The sequence below is a fragment of the Ovis aries genome, chromosome 23, assembly GCF_016772045.2.
Source record: "Ovis aries strain OAR_USU_Benz2616 breed Rambouillet chromosome 23, ARS-UI_Ramb_v3.0, whole genome shotgun sequence".
NCBI lineage: Eukaryota > Metazoa > Chordata > Mammalia > Artiodactyla > Bovidae > Ovis > Ovis aries.
Window position 1 is genome coordinate 659,076 of NC_056076.1, and position 15,477 is coordinate 674,552.

The following is a 15,477-nucleotide window of genomic DNA, read 5'->3' on the forward strand; positions in this document are numbered from 1 at the left end:
ATACTGGCCTTCTAGAATAATGTGATAAGTGTTCTCGCCTCACTTTGAGGGGAGAATAGTTAGCATACTATTATGAGCTCTGTTACATGGACAGCCCTGCCAGGCTTTGACAGTTACATCTAGAATTCAGGCAGGATTTCACAAGGACTTTCCTCACGTCTCAGTGGTTCTTCCTCCACTTTTGCTTTTCTGGTCACTAAAACACCCACACCCCACTGCTGGTGGCTTGTGACCAAGATTCACGTATATCTGATGTAATCTGCTTTGAAGACCCAGTAGTTGAGCATGGGAGCCAGATGGGGACAGTGACTCCTCCCGAGCCTCCTTGGTCCCAGTAACGTGTGACGCAGGCATCCAGCCCGCAAGCCAGTTTGCAAGTCATGGGTCTGAGCAGGGACCGACATCAGGAGCTCAATTTCTGGAAATGGAAGGACCAGTCTACACAACACGAACGCCACCACCACGCCGACCGTGATGACATTTGGTTGCTCTTCATGCACCTCTCAGCCCACCCAGAACACGCATCACCTACAGGGGCCTCTCCCCACTGCACTTCACCGACTCATGTCTGCAGAACCCACATCAAGCGCTTCTCCAAAGTCAGTTCATGGACCATCTGCAGAGTGGAGACAGAGGGGATTTTATGTTTGGGGCTGAGTGAAGAGACTTTATTGAACATTTCAGAGTTCCTTCCATACATATTCTTCGCAGAGCAGCTTACTTTAATAAGCTGGATCTAATAATGTCACAGTTCATGTTGAGAGGTGCTATGCATAAGTCAGTTTGAAAATGAAGACAATGCGGCAGGGACCTGCATTCTATAAAACTGGGAACCGATATGCAGAGCTAAATGAAACAGTGTAGGGTGCAAGTTTTTCCTTCAGCTACTGAAAACTCTGAGGTCTTCAAACACTGGTGAGACTACCCGCATGCAGTTCAGAGGGTAAAGTGAAACATTGAATGGCTAACTCAAGAGCTGCTGCTCACACAGCAGGTTCAGCGAAGCTCCTGGTTAGACAGAGCTGAGTTTTCTAGGGAAAGTGGAGTCCAGGCTGCTGCTGCTGGGATGCTACTAGAGGAGAGTCCGTGGGCACCCAGAGCTGCCATCCCCGGGGAACGTGACAGCACCTCCCTTCTGCCCTCTGCACCTGGGGCTCAGAATCGGTCCTAACACCGTATATGGCTGTTCTAGGAGGGAAGACAGCAAGATTCCTCTCACCAAGACTCAGGGCCCAGCGGCAGGAAGGCTACCAAGAGCCTTGCACTGAGACACTGCACTGAGTGTCAGCTGGGTGGGCTCCAAAGGGAAGGGGCGTGTGTATGCATGTGTGTGCTCTCACACTGAGACACTGTGCTGTGTGTGTCCGAGTGTATATGAGTCTGTATGAGAGCTGGGAGGACTACAAAGGGAAGGTGTAGAGGTATGTGTGCGCGCGTGCACGTTCTCACACTGAGACACTGTGTTGAGTGTGTGTCTGAATGTGTGTGAGTGTGAGAGATGGGAGGACTATAAAGGGAAGGTGCCCTGAGGTCTAGGGAAGCTTGCTGCCATCCCACTGGTCGTGGCCAGTTTGGGGCTGTCTCTGCTGCAGGGCAGGGCTTCCTCCCAACGGAAGCTACAGAAGACGACACAGCTTTCCTTCAACACGAAGGCTACAGCAGCACCATGAACTTTCAGGTAGAACTGAGATGGCATTTCTCCAGCCTCCGAGGGCACGTGTGTGAGCTCTGGTTCCAGCCTGGCAAGACAGGAGCACCAGAAACACCCCGGAGGCACCCCCAGTCCTTCGAGGCGGGCGCTCCCACGTGCGCCACACCACCCGCCAGCGCAGGTCCCGTGCACATCCTCACACTGGCCAGTCCTCCTTCTGGACATCTCTGGTCTGGACAAGAGGCTGTGTGAGCACCCACCTTCCTACGGAAACACCCACACAGGTACCCGCACCCCTCCAAGGCACCACACGCACCAGCCGCACAGCCATGTGCCCAGAGCGGGTACGCACGTGGCTGGCCGGTGTCCCAGGACACTTGCTGGCCCTCCAGCAGGGGCCGCATCCCTGCCGGGCACTGCACCTCGTCCCAGGTGCCGACAGGGAACGGAGCATCCAGGCCACACCACTGCTGCCGGGATATGGGCAACCTTTCCAAGAGATGTTATGAGAAGGGGGATCACACACCCTGAAAGCCGCGCTACAAACATCTCTTCTGTATCTCAGCAGGAACCCTTCTCCAATCATCTGAACTGGGTTGGAAGCATTTTCAGTACTTCAAGGCTGACACTTGGTGAGTCGAGACGCCCCAAGTTTAGGACACATTCTCTGTGTCAGACTCAGATGGTTATTTCCTAACGAGGCTCATCTAACACATGCACTCTGTTTGGAAGTCACAGAACAGAATCTCACATTCAGAAGAACTCGTCAGCAACTCAGGGCCAGGACCGACATCTCCATCAAAAGGCACTAATATGGCGCTAACCTGACTGCGGAGAGGACAGCCATTTACAGTACAAGGTGAATGAAGCAGGCAAAGCAGCACCTCTGTGAACAGAGGCCACGTGTGCATCCCAGGACTCAAGTGTCCACGTGTCTGTGCGTCTAGGAAGACCAGGGGAGCACGGCAGCCACTGATCTGGGGGCTGTGGAGAAACCAGTGAGTGAGCAAACGTGCACACGTGGATCCCAAATAAGGAAGCCTGACTGCTCGCCATACACCAAGAGGGTTTTACACCCTTCCCACCGGCCTCCCCTGCAACACTGCACAAAGGGTGCAGACGGCACCCACAGTGCGCACGCGCCCGGAGCCAGGTCACGATCCACTGCCTCCTGGTCCTTTCTCTCCAACTCAGTTCCTGCTCTGCTTCTTGGAGCCCCACTCGTACCCTGGGGCGCACTCCTCAGGAGGCCCCTCGATCGTCCAGGGGCTTGTCACTCCCCACCCTGCAGATAGTTCTTGGGAGAGAGGTCATCGTCCACGTGGGGCTTAGCCTTCCTCCTCCTCGTCTGCTTCGTCAGGTCAGCCATGTGCTCTGGCCACAGGGGGTCCGTGCTCCCATGCCCTCGGTCTCTCCTCCTCTTGTACTCCAGGATCTGCTTGTTGAGTGCCTCATGGTCAATCCCACACGGGTTCCAGCGTGCAGCAGGACCCAGGGTATCACTTGGCGAAGCAGCATCCAGGGCCTCGGGGTCCCTGGGGGAGAAGGGGAGTTGTCACACCGGGCACAAATACCACATGGCATACGAACACTCCATCAGCCCCCTGCCCACACACCGCACCGCCACCTCTCCAGTGGGGCTGTGGAGCCAGCACAAAGCGGGCTTTGGTCCAGCGGTCTCCGGTCCAGCACTTCTTAACCAGCACTCCCGGGGCCTGTATGTGGCTCAGGCCCCCATGCTCCTGATGCAGACATTCTGGGCTGACATCAAGTGTCAATGCTTCCCACTTAAACATGGCTAGGGCACTAGGCTAGTTAAAGAGAATCATGGGGAGCTGGTCTTTAGTTACCTGATGAACCAAAAGAGAAGACACGTCCATTCTGAGGGCAAAACCAGAGCAATCTTCACAAAACCCCAATCTGGCCACAGCACGCCCCTCACTCTCAGACCTGGAAGGGCTCCACACCCACAGGCGCTCCACCTGCCTCACCCAGGTCTGCTCCCCATTGAGCTGGAACTGGAGACTCACTGCCACTCGAGGCTTTTGCCCTAGCTCAGGGGTCCACGTGTTGCCCCCCACCCCCTGGCAGGCTGGCTCCTGCAGGCCCCTGAGACCCTGATGGTGCCCAAGTGATGCGCACATAGATGATCTAAGGACACCGGCTAGACATCCGGCGGAGCTGCTCCCTCACCTGGAATCCTCACGTCACCTTCTTGGAGGCCTACCTTGATGTTCACTGCTTCCTAGCAAAACGCAGGCTCCAAAGACACTGCCATCCACTCACAGCATTCCCCAAGCATTAGAGCAGGCCTGCTGGGAGCAGGCACTCGACATAATGCACAAGGGAACAGGGAGGGTGAGCTGCAACTACCAGCACTCAGCGTCCAGGCCCCAGCACTCCCAGTGGGCCCGGAGGCCCTCCTGAGAGCCTCCCCAAGGTGCTGGGTAATTGGCCAGGCTGCCACTGTGGCATGCCATGGGCCAACCCTGGGTTGGGCCTCAGGTCAAGACCCTGGGCATAAAGCAGGGCCCACTCCCACTACACTGGGCTGGGGGCGGGCAGGACTGTGCAGCGGTTGTGGAAACCAGCACGTCCATAGCTGCATGTGCCCACATCAGAGATACACGTCCACGTTACCACCTGAAGTCACTTTGCACAAAGTCTTCTTTTTCACCCCGGGGTCCAAAATCAGCAATTGCCAGCAGCCGATCAATCTGAAATGGAACAGACAGTGGGTTACTGAAGAGCTGTGCTTCTCCACCGCCTGTGCCCGAGCGGGGTGCCAGCGGACTGCAAGCCTCAGGCCGCCCAGAGCCGCGGCCACCTCAGGGCCCAGCTGCGTGACAGGGCTCCCTCCCTGACGTTGCCCATGCCTGCAATCTTAGTTACACTTGTTCTGATAATGAACCGAGTCTTCTCAAAAGACTGTACTTAAAGCATGTAAATGTTAGTCAAATTTACAAAGGAACCAGTTAAATACTAGTTGAATTACTGACACTGGTTTCTAATGAGGTTTTGTAAAATGCTTCAATTTTGCCACAGAATCTGCTTGAGGCAAATGTGGCTATGTGGGAGTCACAAAGCCCGGCATTTGACTCTAGCCCTGCGCGGTGTGTGGGGCCAAGGCTGGAGATGTACTCTGCTCCTCAGCAGGGCCCAGCGAGGGCCCCCACCTTCACCTGCCTGCTCTGATGCCGCCAGGTACTCCCACCCGGGCTGGGCACTGAGGCCTGACCTCCCACTTCAGTGCGAGCCCAGCCAGCCTGACCCACAACGGGGTCCCGACATCCACGTGAAGTCATCACCAACAACTGGCGCTATTAAAACCACAAGGTGAGAAGAGGCAGAGCCGGCCACCAGTCAGTCCACAAAAAACCCAGGAACAGGAAGATGCTGCTGCATCGAGGACAAACAGGCCTCCTCTAGTTAAAACTGGGAGTTCGCTCACATTCCTGATAGCCCATGGTGCTGAGCACCTGAGTGTGCACACTGGTACTACCGCCAGTAATGAGCACCCGAGTGTGCCCACTGGCAGAACCACCAGTGCTGGGCAACCCTGAGTGTGTTCACTGGCAGTACCAGGAGTTTTGCTGAACTACCTAGATTTCAGTTTGGACACAGCTGATTACCCAGCCTCTTTCAAACATCCAGACCTGTGACCTGAAGACTGCATTCTATCCTGAGAATGCAAAGTAAGCTGTTCAAACTGGAGCAGTAGCAACTACTTGCGACTTTTGTTGCAACCAATATTAGAAATAAACTGACTGACAGAAGACTCCAAGTCTCAGAGTTCAGAGTTTCCAGAACTAATTTCGAATTTCTGTGCCTCTCCAAGCTGCTTACCAATGGATGATTTTAGATCTTAAAAATGTACAGAGTCCGAAAAACTCTGCTCTGACTTAGCCAGGGGAAGCAGTGACCATGCCCTTGACGGTCACCTGCCCAAAGCAGAAACCCACTCTGGTCCAGCCTTTACTCCTAACTACAGTGAGACAGAGTGCAGGGCAATGCGGCCAGCCACGGCCTGACCTTCCCTTGATGGCTCCACGTGCAGGACCCGCCATCACCATGTGGCTCGTGTCCGACCCTTCAGCACTTCCCTTGAGCACGTGTGGTAGAACAGACAGGCACGAAGTGGACAAAGGCCCCCCTAGAGACACACAAGCGTACAGGTGGGAGCATATACCCTCCCTCCAGTGACTTTTCTGGAAAGGAACTTATACAGCCAGGGAGCACCTTGCAACTATGAAATCTTCCTCCACAGAGAGTGAGACGAGTCACAGTTCAGTGAGAGCAGGGAGCCCACCCTCCAGGACAGGCTGGGCTCCTCTCACAGCCCTGCATCGGGACTCCTGCTGGGGTCTGCACACCGCAGCCGAAACCCCACCTGGGCTGACAAGCAGCTCTGCATCTTCACTCCTGCTCCCCTTCTAGCGAGGAAACCACACACCCACGAGGCTATTATCCAAATAATGTTTCCAGTATAGGTTGTATGATGAGAAATGAGACAGCAATGTACAACTGGATCTTTGACCTCTGTGGACCTGCGCGCTACCTAGTCTTACACTGAACACGCCACCGAATCCCCCTGCAGCGCTGCAGGCTTCTTCAGTGAACCTGTGAAGGTGTAAGACACCTCAATAACCCAGGAACTACCACCAGATGGAAACTGCATGCACGTTGACAGGTTTTTAACCTCTAAAACCTGTACTTAAAACAAGGAAAACAACTATGAAACAATGACAGTTCCAGGACAGAATGTAAGTGTGTCAGCCTTGACGGTGTAAAGTAACCACAGACAGACTGAAACCCAGGGAAACAAGAGGAGGCGGCACACTCAGTGGGCAGCTCGGACTGCGTCACGTTTGTGAACCGAGAGACAGGGTTGCAGTTTTTGAGTGTGATACTCAAACTACAACTATGGGGTTGTCGTTTTGACAGTGATACCGACGAGCATCAAAAAATTAAAGCTATGCAATGTGGCTTCCTCTGGGGAACCAGGCTGAGGACAGGGGCACAGGAGCCCTACTTTTCATTTGTACCTTTCCAAATATTACCTTTTAAAACCTGTACACATTATTCTTTTGAATATTTAAAACTTCAACGTAAAGCTTTACGCATACAAAAGTTGACACAGTAAAGAGGAAATTATGTAAAAGCCTTACCTCCATCACAGCTGCGTATTTTTTGTCCTGAACAAACACTATAGGCGGCACATTCCTCAGGGTCTGCTGGGACATCAGAAGATGCCTGGAGAGAAAACATGGTCTGAGCAGCTGAGGTGACATCTGGCGGAGGGATGCCAGAAATAGAAATGTCATCCCACAAAGAGGTGAGACGTGAGTTTTGTTCATCACAGTATTCAAAGATGAAGTCTTCCTTAGCCAACCGCCACATTTCAACAGGGGTATAAAACTTGGGATGGCCTGCCGGGCATCACTGCCAGCTTCCTGTCCCTCCATTCACACCACCAGCAGCAGCACCACAGAAGGGTGGCCGCCAGCCCCCCCCCCCCCCCCCCCCCCCCCAGATGCCAGACACAGAAAACACTGCTGGGACAGGCAAGCACAGCTGCTCAGCGACAGAGCTGGCATCCAGTCATGCGGAGACCTTTACACTGAAGCCTGGCGGTCCAAAGAGGTGGGAAACGTTCTGTTCAACTGACTTTTCTGATTGCTGCTGCTGCTGAGCCGCTTCAGTCGCCTCCAACTGTGTGCGACCCCATGGACTGTAGCCCACCAGGGATTCGCTCTGTCCATGGGATTCTCCAGGCAAGAACACTGGAGTGGGTTGCCATGCCCTCCTCCAGGGGATCTTCCCGACTCAGGGATCGAACCCGTGTCTCCTGCACTGCAGGTGATTCTTTACCACTGAGCCACCAAGGAAGCCCACTTTTCTGATTACCTAAAAGCTAATCAGAAAACGATGCTGCTATCTCAACACTTGTTGGAAATCTCTCGTTTCCTTGTTTCTGTGAAATGTAAAACCTGAGAGTGACTGACCACTCTTTGATGCCCGGCTTCAGAGACCACGACACTGCGAGGGATGCAGAGCGGCTGACGCAAGAACACCAGACCCGCAGGACCCTGCTCGCGGCATCTACCCGCTCGCCTTCTAGAAAGGAAGCATGGGGCTTCCCTGAGGTCCAGGGGTCAAGAACCCTGGTCCAGGAAGAGCCCACACCCGTGGGGCAACTAAGCCCGTGAGCCCCAACTATGCAGCCTGTGCTCCGGAGCCTGTGCTCTGCGACGAGAGTTGCCCCCGCTCCCCACAGCTGGAGAAAGCCCGTGTGCAGCATCGAAGACCCAGAGCAGCCAAAAATAAATAAAACTTTACGCAGAAAAATGAAAGCCTGCCGTTCAGGGGAGGCAGGAGGCCCAGGGGAAAAGGAGAGAAGCATGGAGAAAGCCCAGTTCTGAGGTTTGCCACGTTTTAAAGACTGAGGAGAAAACTGAGTAACTTTTTTCCTACCACCCAGCTCAGTGGTTCTCACAATTTTTGGTCTCAGAACCCCCTCTATACTCTTAACAATTACTGAGGACACCAAAGACCTTTTGTTTATGTGGGTTACATTAATCAATACTTAACACATTAGAAAATGAAGCTGAAAAATGTAAAAATATGTATTCACTAATTCATTTAAAGTAACAGCTGTATTTTAAATGAGATTAAAAAGAGTGACACTGCTTACATGGTTTCAAATTTCTTTGAAACCCAGCATAATGGAAGCCAGCTAGATTCTCACCTCTGTATCTGCATTCAATCTGTCCTACTCTTTTGCTTAAAAAAGAGGGAAATGTAAGCTCACGGATCAGAAACTGAAAAAGGAAGAGTATGTGAACAGTCCTTCAGAAAGGTGTCGATGTTCTCTGATGCTACTCAGAATCTCAACAAAAGTAGTTTATTTAAGGCTGCAATGTGGAATCTGAAACCAGATGGATGGACAAGTCACTCTCTGTACATTAAAATCCTGTGATCCTCTTGCCCTCTGAATTGGCCTTTCCCCATTGTTGATTCTGTAACATCATACATTGGTATTTTTCAGAACGATGATGCACTTTACAATAGATCGTCTCCAATCTCATCAAAAGGGTCTTATAAACTGCAAAGCTGTCAAATTCACGGTAGTGGGTACAGGCTTTCTAAAATTCTCATTTTCACTGAAAGCTTGCATTTTATCACTGGTCAAACATGGTCAGTTGTTTTCTTGAAGTGACAGGTTCACTTTACTCACTTTGGAGAAAATGTCTGTTAAATTCCTACATCTTAATAACCATAATTGGTTCACTTGTTCTTCCAAGTGAAAAATGTATATTCCGGGTCACAATCAGCAACCACAATATTTTTCCAAGACAACCACCAGGACTTCATACTTTCCACCACAGATACTAAAAAGATGTGCTGAAGGGTCAGATTTAATAAAGGGAGTAACTTCTGCTTATTCACCAAGGGTATTCTTAATGAAGCTGGCAGTTGATTACCGTGAGTACATGCTGACGCCACAGTGACGACCAGGACATCCTCAGTGCAAATGTCCACACAGCGAGAAAGGAAAATCACACCTCACCATGAAAACAGCTCTAACCTTATGAACATCCCCCCACAAAGGACCTCAGGGGTCCCTGGGGAACCAGGTCCCACTTAGAGAACCACTGACCTGGCTTGGGGCTTACATGAAGATGTGAATTCTGCTCTGAAATTCAAGAAAACACTTCCCAAATTTTCCTTAAAAGCAAAAGTGGTGAACACACCAGCCGGCAGGCAGGGTCAGGCAGACGGCTCACCTCATGTGCGCAGCACTCCTCCGCAGGACGGCCTCCGTGTGTGCGTTCTGAGTCTCAGAGAGGGAGGCCCTCCAGAAGACACGGCAGGCAGAGAAGTCTGAAGTCAGAGAGACCTGAGCCCCCCACCCCCGCCCCAAATCACTGTCAGTTCACCTGGGCTCTCGTGGACACAGGGGGTCAGGAGATAGGCACTAACCCAAGGGCAGTCCTGGCTTCGCCCCCAGCACCAGCACCCAGCGCCAGGGCCCCAGGCCCCTGCCGCTCCCCGCGCCCTGACCTGACTCCAGCCCCCGCCCCACCCCAGAAGCGCCTCAGTGCCCTCTGCCCTCCCTGGGTGAACCCACTCCACCCTGATGGTGAAGCCGGCAGGAGCCAGCTCCCCGTCCTTACCCCGAGGGGAAGGCACACGGGCCACCACTCATCTGAGCCAGGTCTTCCTCTGATGACCCACCTCACCCCGGGCAGAGCACCAGGTGCTGTCTGCGCCTGACCCCACGCCTTCCTCCCGACACCTCAAGGCGCACACCGAGCCTGCCTCCTGCCTCTCCCAAGCACGAGGCGCCTGCCGGGGTGTGAAGTCCCGTGGCTACCTTGCAGACCTCCACGTTCAGGTCGCACAACTCCTGGTTCACTTCAGGGGTGCACAGCAAGTCTGTGAGCGCTTTGTAGAGGAGGCCGTTCAGGGCCCGCAGGCGCACCTGGTCTTCCTTCCGGGTTCTCCGAGAGGTGCTCTTCGTCAGGAACTCCAACTGGGAGGACTTGTGGGTCTGCATCAAGAAGAAATGCCAACATTACACAGAGGCCAACATGACACCTATACACGAACCTTACTGACAACGAGGGTCACCTTCAACCACCTTAGCTTTCATGAGGATATACTTCATTTTACAGACCTGGACCCGTCTAGATTTTACCTAGCATCCCTTCAAAATTAAAAGTATGGCCAAGTACATATATTTTTCCAAAAAAATTCTCAGTGAAATGTAATCCACATACCATAAAATTCTCCCTCTCAACAAGTACAATTCAGTGGTTTCCAGTATCAGTTCAGTTGCTCAGTTGTGTCCGACTCTGCAACCCCCATGGACTGCAGCACGCCAAGCTTCCCTGTCCACTACCAACTCCTCAAGCTTACTCAAACATCGAGTCAGTGATGCCATCCAACCACCTCCTCCTCTTGTCCCCTTCTCCTCCTGCCTTCAGTCTTTCCCAGCATCAGGGTCTTTTCCAAAGAGTCAGTTCTTCACATCACGTGGCCAAAGTATTGGAGCGCCAGCTTCAGTCCTTTCAATTAATACTTAGGACTGATTTCCTTTAGGATGGACTGGTTTAATCTCCTTGCAGTCCAAGGGACTCTCAAGAGTCTTCTCCAACACCACAGTTCAAAAGCATCAATTCTTCACCCCTCAGCTTTCTTTATAGTCCAACTCTCACATCCATACATGACTACTGGAAAAACCATAGCTTTGACTAGACAGACCTTTGTCAGCAAAGTAATGTCTCTGCTTTTTAATATGCTGTCTAGGTTTATCATAGCTTTTCTTCCAAGGAGTAAGCGTCCTTTAATTTCACCGCTGCAGTCACCATCTGTAGTGATTTTGGAGTGCAAGAAAATAAAGTCTGCCACTGTTTCCTTTGTTTCCCCATTTATTTGCCATAAAGCGATGGGACCAGCTGCCGTGATCTTTTTTTGAATGTTGAGTTTTAAGCCAGCTTTTTCACTCTCCTCTTTCAGTTTCATCAAGAGCCTCTTTAGTTCCTCTTTGCTTCCTGCCATAAGGGTGGTTTCATCTGCATATCTGAGGTTATTGACATTTCTCCTGGCAATCTTGATTCCAGCTTGTGCTTCATCCAGTGTGGCATTTCACATGATGTACTCTGCATGTAAATTAAATAAGCAGGGTGACAATATACAGCCTTGATGTACTCCTTTCCCAATTTGGAACCAGTCTGTTATCCCATGTCTGGTTCTAACTGCTGCTTCTTGACATGCATGCAGATTTCTCAGGAAGGAGGTAAGGTGGTCCCATTTCTAAGAATTTTTCACAGTTTGTTGTGATCCACACAGCCAAAGGCTTTAGTGTATTCAGTGAAGCAGTAGGTTTCTAGTATACAGTGTATTTTTTTCTAAAAGGGACCATTCGTTACATACACTTCCAGGATACACATACAATGTATTTCAGAGATACTGCAGGTTCCTTCCAGACTATCACAATAAAGCAGATATCACAATACAGTGAGTCACACAATTTTTCTGGATTCCTGATGCATATAAGTTATGTCTGCACTACAGTGTAGTCTATTAAGTGTGCAGTAACAATACATCTAAAGAAAACATACATGCCTTAAACTAAAAACACTTTATTGCTAAAACATGCTGACACTGACCTGCCAAAGCAGGGATACCACAGACCTCAATCCATAAAAAACACAGTAACAAACGCAACACAAGGAGTGCCTGCATACCTACACATATCTGTGTTACACACACACAACCTGAATGGATGTCACCATGTTAGAATCTGATAACAGATACGACATTCTGGAAAACCGTGCTGTAATTTTTTTAAAGGTCAAATCCCCACGTTAGCAGTGATGCAGGCTCACCCCTCCAGTACTGATGCAGACGGACCACAAGCTGGAGTGCTGCCCAAGGCAGGGCCTCCTGCCCTCTGAGATACCAAAATGCTCGTCACTGCTCCTCCTACTTACCAAGTGAGAGCCCAAGGAAGGACCTTCATACCAGAACTTCTTCCTGTGGGAGAAAGTGAGAACTCTTCTGGATACAATGGCAAATTGGGTAAGAAACAGTTACAAATGCTAACCGTAGGTTATGATATCATCGCTGTTTCTAAAGGGCTAAGCCTGAACATACACATTAAGTTCCTGGGGTTCTAAAAGATTTAGATATCCACCTGACAGCAGCATGGGTTTTTGGGGAGAGACAGGAGGCAGTTTTAATTCAGCTCAAAGTTTTACCTAAAGTCTACTTCTAGTCCCAAAGACGGAGAAAGGGGATCTTAAAAACACACCTACCACATGCATGACAGCACTGTCCTACTCAACAAAGCTGCTGCCTGGGAGCTGGTTAACAACTGACACGGTCACACATCGACAGCTAGGTCAGCAGAGGGCAAATGGGAGAGCCAGGCTCCTGACTGCTGCAGACAAGCAAGGGAAGGGGGTGAGGACCGTCTGGGCACCAGCAGATTAGAGACGGAGGTCAGCAGGAACTCAAGTTCCACTACTTACAGCTACAGGTGGTGACATGGAGAAACATTTATAGATAAGCATATACCCTTGGCTTAACCTGAACACATATTGTTTTCACTTTGTCAGCTGAAACGGTATAAAAGACAAATACCCCAGGAGCAATGACATACTCAGCTCCAGATCACGGTTCTGATGCCAGTGTCCAGTGAAGGAGCCAGACAGAGCTCCCTGGAGAAGCGGCTGGTTCTAGCACTGAGGCATTCTGCAGCGCCATAAAGTAAAGAAGTGCTAATAAATTTCTTTAAATGTAAAAACTACTTCACGGGTTTCCCTGGTGGTCTACTGGCTAAGAATCTGCCTGCCAACACAGGGGACACGGGTTTGATCCCTGATTCTGGAAGATCCCACATGCCACAGAGCAACTAAGCTACTGAGCCCACACGTCCTAGAGCCTGCAATGAGAAGCTGCTCACCGCAGCTAGAGAGTAGCCCCCTCTCCCCACAACTAGAGAAAGCCTGTGGGCAGCAACAAAGACCTAGCACAACCAATAAATAAATAAAATAAAATAGATAAAAACTACTTCAAAACCCCTAACAATGAGGCATGTCAAAGGAACATAGGAGCCACCTTAAAGAGCTACCAATGGTCCAAAGCTGGAACAACTGGAGCAAAAGTAGTAATGGGTTCTAAGCCATGGGTGCATACTGATAGGAATTAATAAATGGACTAAAAGAGACACACGTTCCATCAAAAGTCTCAATAATTCATGAACCTAACTCACACTACTCCTTAGGTGTGAGCGGCATACAGTAACTTTCCCGCAAAGACGACAGTATGGAATCAGAGCAGGGGAGGTAACTTTACAGTGGATAAACTTTGACAGACACAAAGGACCCCAGTCAATGATCAAGACCAACATCAACAGAGATAAACCATGTTGATATCATGTATGTGTTCATATGTGTAATGATGTGATGAAACCATCACTTTACATGTATCGTCTTCCCCCCAAACCAAAACCCCAGTATAATCAAGAGAAAAACATCACACCAGTACCAACGGTACAGAGAGGCATTCTACAAATATCTAACCAGTGCTCCCCAAACTGTGGAGGTCATCAAGCACTAACAGTTGGAGAAACTAACACTGTGAAGAGGAATCTAAAAAGATTTCCCTGGATAGGATACTGGAACAGAAAAAGGACAGGGGAAAAGGAAGGAAAGGTGCATAAAGCTCGGACTTTAGTTAATAATAATGAATCAGTGCTGGTTCATCCATTGTAACACATGTGCCACACCAACATAAAAGACTAATACAGGGGAAACTGTACTCATATGGGAACTCTACTCATCTTTGCCAATCTAAAACTTCTTAAGAACAAAACATATACATATACATATATACACTTACACACACCTACAATAGAATCAAAATGATATGGAAATTAACAATAATTTATTATACTTATCTCTTATACAACGCAAACTATCCTGGTTTTTTTTTATTCTTCAAAAAATGCTCACAGAGAAAGCATTAATGTCGAAAGGCAATTTTTACGTATTTTTCTTATTTTCCTATAATGAAACCACTCTCCCGACAAAAAGCTTCTAATAGTAAGAATCACCATCCCTCGGTGTCTGTAAGGAACTGGTTCTAAGACCCCACAAACACCAAAATTCGAGGATGCCCAACGCGTTGCGTTTGCTCACAAACTCCGCGCATCCTCCTGGACACACTAAGTCATCGCTAGGTTACTTACCATACCTAATCCCATGTAAATGCTACCAAAACAGTTGCCAGCAAGGTAAGCTCAGGTTGTGTTTTTTAAAACTTCGTGGAATTTCTTCTGAATAGTTTCAATCCAAGGTTGGTTGAATCCGAGGATTTGGAACCTCGGACCCACGGTGGAAGGTAAACATCACTTTGCTTTAAAAGCTCACTTTGCTTTTAACAGACCTAAAATCATCACAACTGTATCAAAGTAAAGAAAAAACGCAGGGAGGAAAAACTGCAAACGGCAGCCGTGACGGGTGGCTTTCACACGCGGAGACTGCGCTCAGACTTGGCTGCGCGCTCGGGCGCCTACTAGCGCCCAGGCGGAGGCCTCACCCTTGAGGAACCCCATCGGGGCCGCCGCCCCAACGCCCTCCACCCAACTCGGGAACATTACTTGGTTTTCGAAGCAAATTTCTTGAGCAGGTTCTTGCCACAGGACACAGGCGAGCTGTGCAGACCTCGAGCACCGCTCAGGAGCCCCAAGTAGAGCCCCGGCCGCCCCCTGAGAGCGGCCCACATGTTTGCTCAGCGACTACGGACAAATGGCGACGCAAGGCGGGGCGACAGTGACGAGCAGGCGTGGGGCGGGGCAAAGCCAGACGGGGCGACCTTTGCGGGGAGCTGCGGGCAGGAAGACAAACGCGGCGGGGTTGTGACCAAGACGTGGGCGGGGCAACGTTGCCAAGGAGACGTAGGGCGGAGAGAAGCGAGGCGGGGCGACGTGTGGGGCGGAGCTACGCTTGCGCGGCGTCGGCAGGGTGACGTTGCCAAGGAGACGTAAAGCTGAGCGACGCTGAGCGGTTCGGTGTGCGGGGTAGGATACTTTGACAGGGGCGTGGGTGTGGGAGGTATACCGTTGCCAAGGAGACGGGGCGAGGAGCGCTCGGGCGGAGCGAAATATAGGCGGGGCTATACTGACGAGGAGTCGGCGGGGCGTCGTTGCCAAGGAGGCGTGGAGCAGAGAGAGACGCGGTGCAACGTGTGGGGAGGGGCTACGCTGACTTGTTTGGCGTGGGCGGGGCGACGTTGCCAAGGCGACACTCAGGCGA

At 50.8% G+C, this 15,477-nt stretch overlaps 1 protein-coding gene across 3 annotated transcripts; it reads right to left on the reverse strand.

Moving 5' to 3' along the window:
- Window positions 1–639: 639 nt before the first annotated feature.
- RBFA (ribosome binding factor A) lies at window positions 640–14,975 on the reverse strand. 3 transcript variants are annotated; one of them, XM_060405418.1, is made up of 8 exons: window positions 14,823–14,975; window positions 12,151–12,193; window positions 10,435–11,316; window positions 10,029–10,205; window positions 9,439–9,551; window positions 6,820–6,904; window positions 4,295–4,368; window positions 640–3,186 (listed from the first exon to the last, which is right to left on the reverse strand). In XM_060405418.1, the coding sequence occupies exons 3-8, from the start codon at window positions 10,435–10,437 to the stop codon at window positions 2,925–2,927; spliced, it is 714 nt and encodes a 237-aa protein (XP_060261401.1). In that variant the 5' UTR covers window positions 10,438–11,316; window positions 12,151–12,193; window positions 14,823–14,975; the 3' UTR covers window positions 640–2,924. The 3 variants fall into 3 exon arrangements, with proteins under 3 accessions (XP_060261401.1, XP_060261402.1, XP_027816506.2); XM_060405419.1 differs by lacking the exon at window positions 14,823–14,975 and adding an exon at window positions 14,412–14,684; XM_027960705.3 differs by lacking the exon at window positions 10,435–11,316.
- Window positions 14,976–15,477: the final 502 nt, after the last annotated feature.

What these genes read in the sequence shown, in the direction of transcription:
- RBFA (XM_027960705.3), bottom strand. Translation starts at nt 14,947, where the DNA reads ATGTGGGCCGCTCTCAGGGGGCGGCCGGGGCTCTACTTGGGGCTCCTG. An exon ending in CTTCCTTGGGCTCTCACTTG is followed by an intron (nt 10,206 to 12,150) that starts GTAAGTAGGAGG and finishes TTCTTGATGCAG; the next exon opens with ACCCACAAGTCCTCCCAGTT. An exon ending in TGAACGTGGAGGTCTGCAAG is followed by an intron (nt 9,552 to 10,028) that starts GTAGCCACGGGA and finishes TGGGGGGCTCAG; the next exon opens with GTCTCTCTGACTTCAGACTT.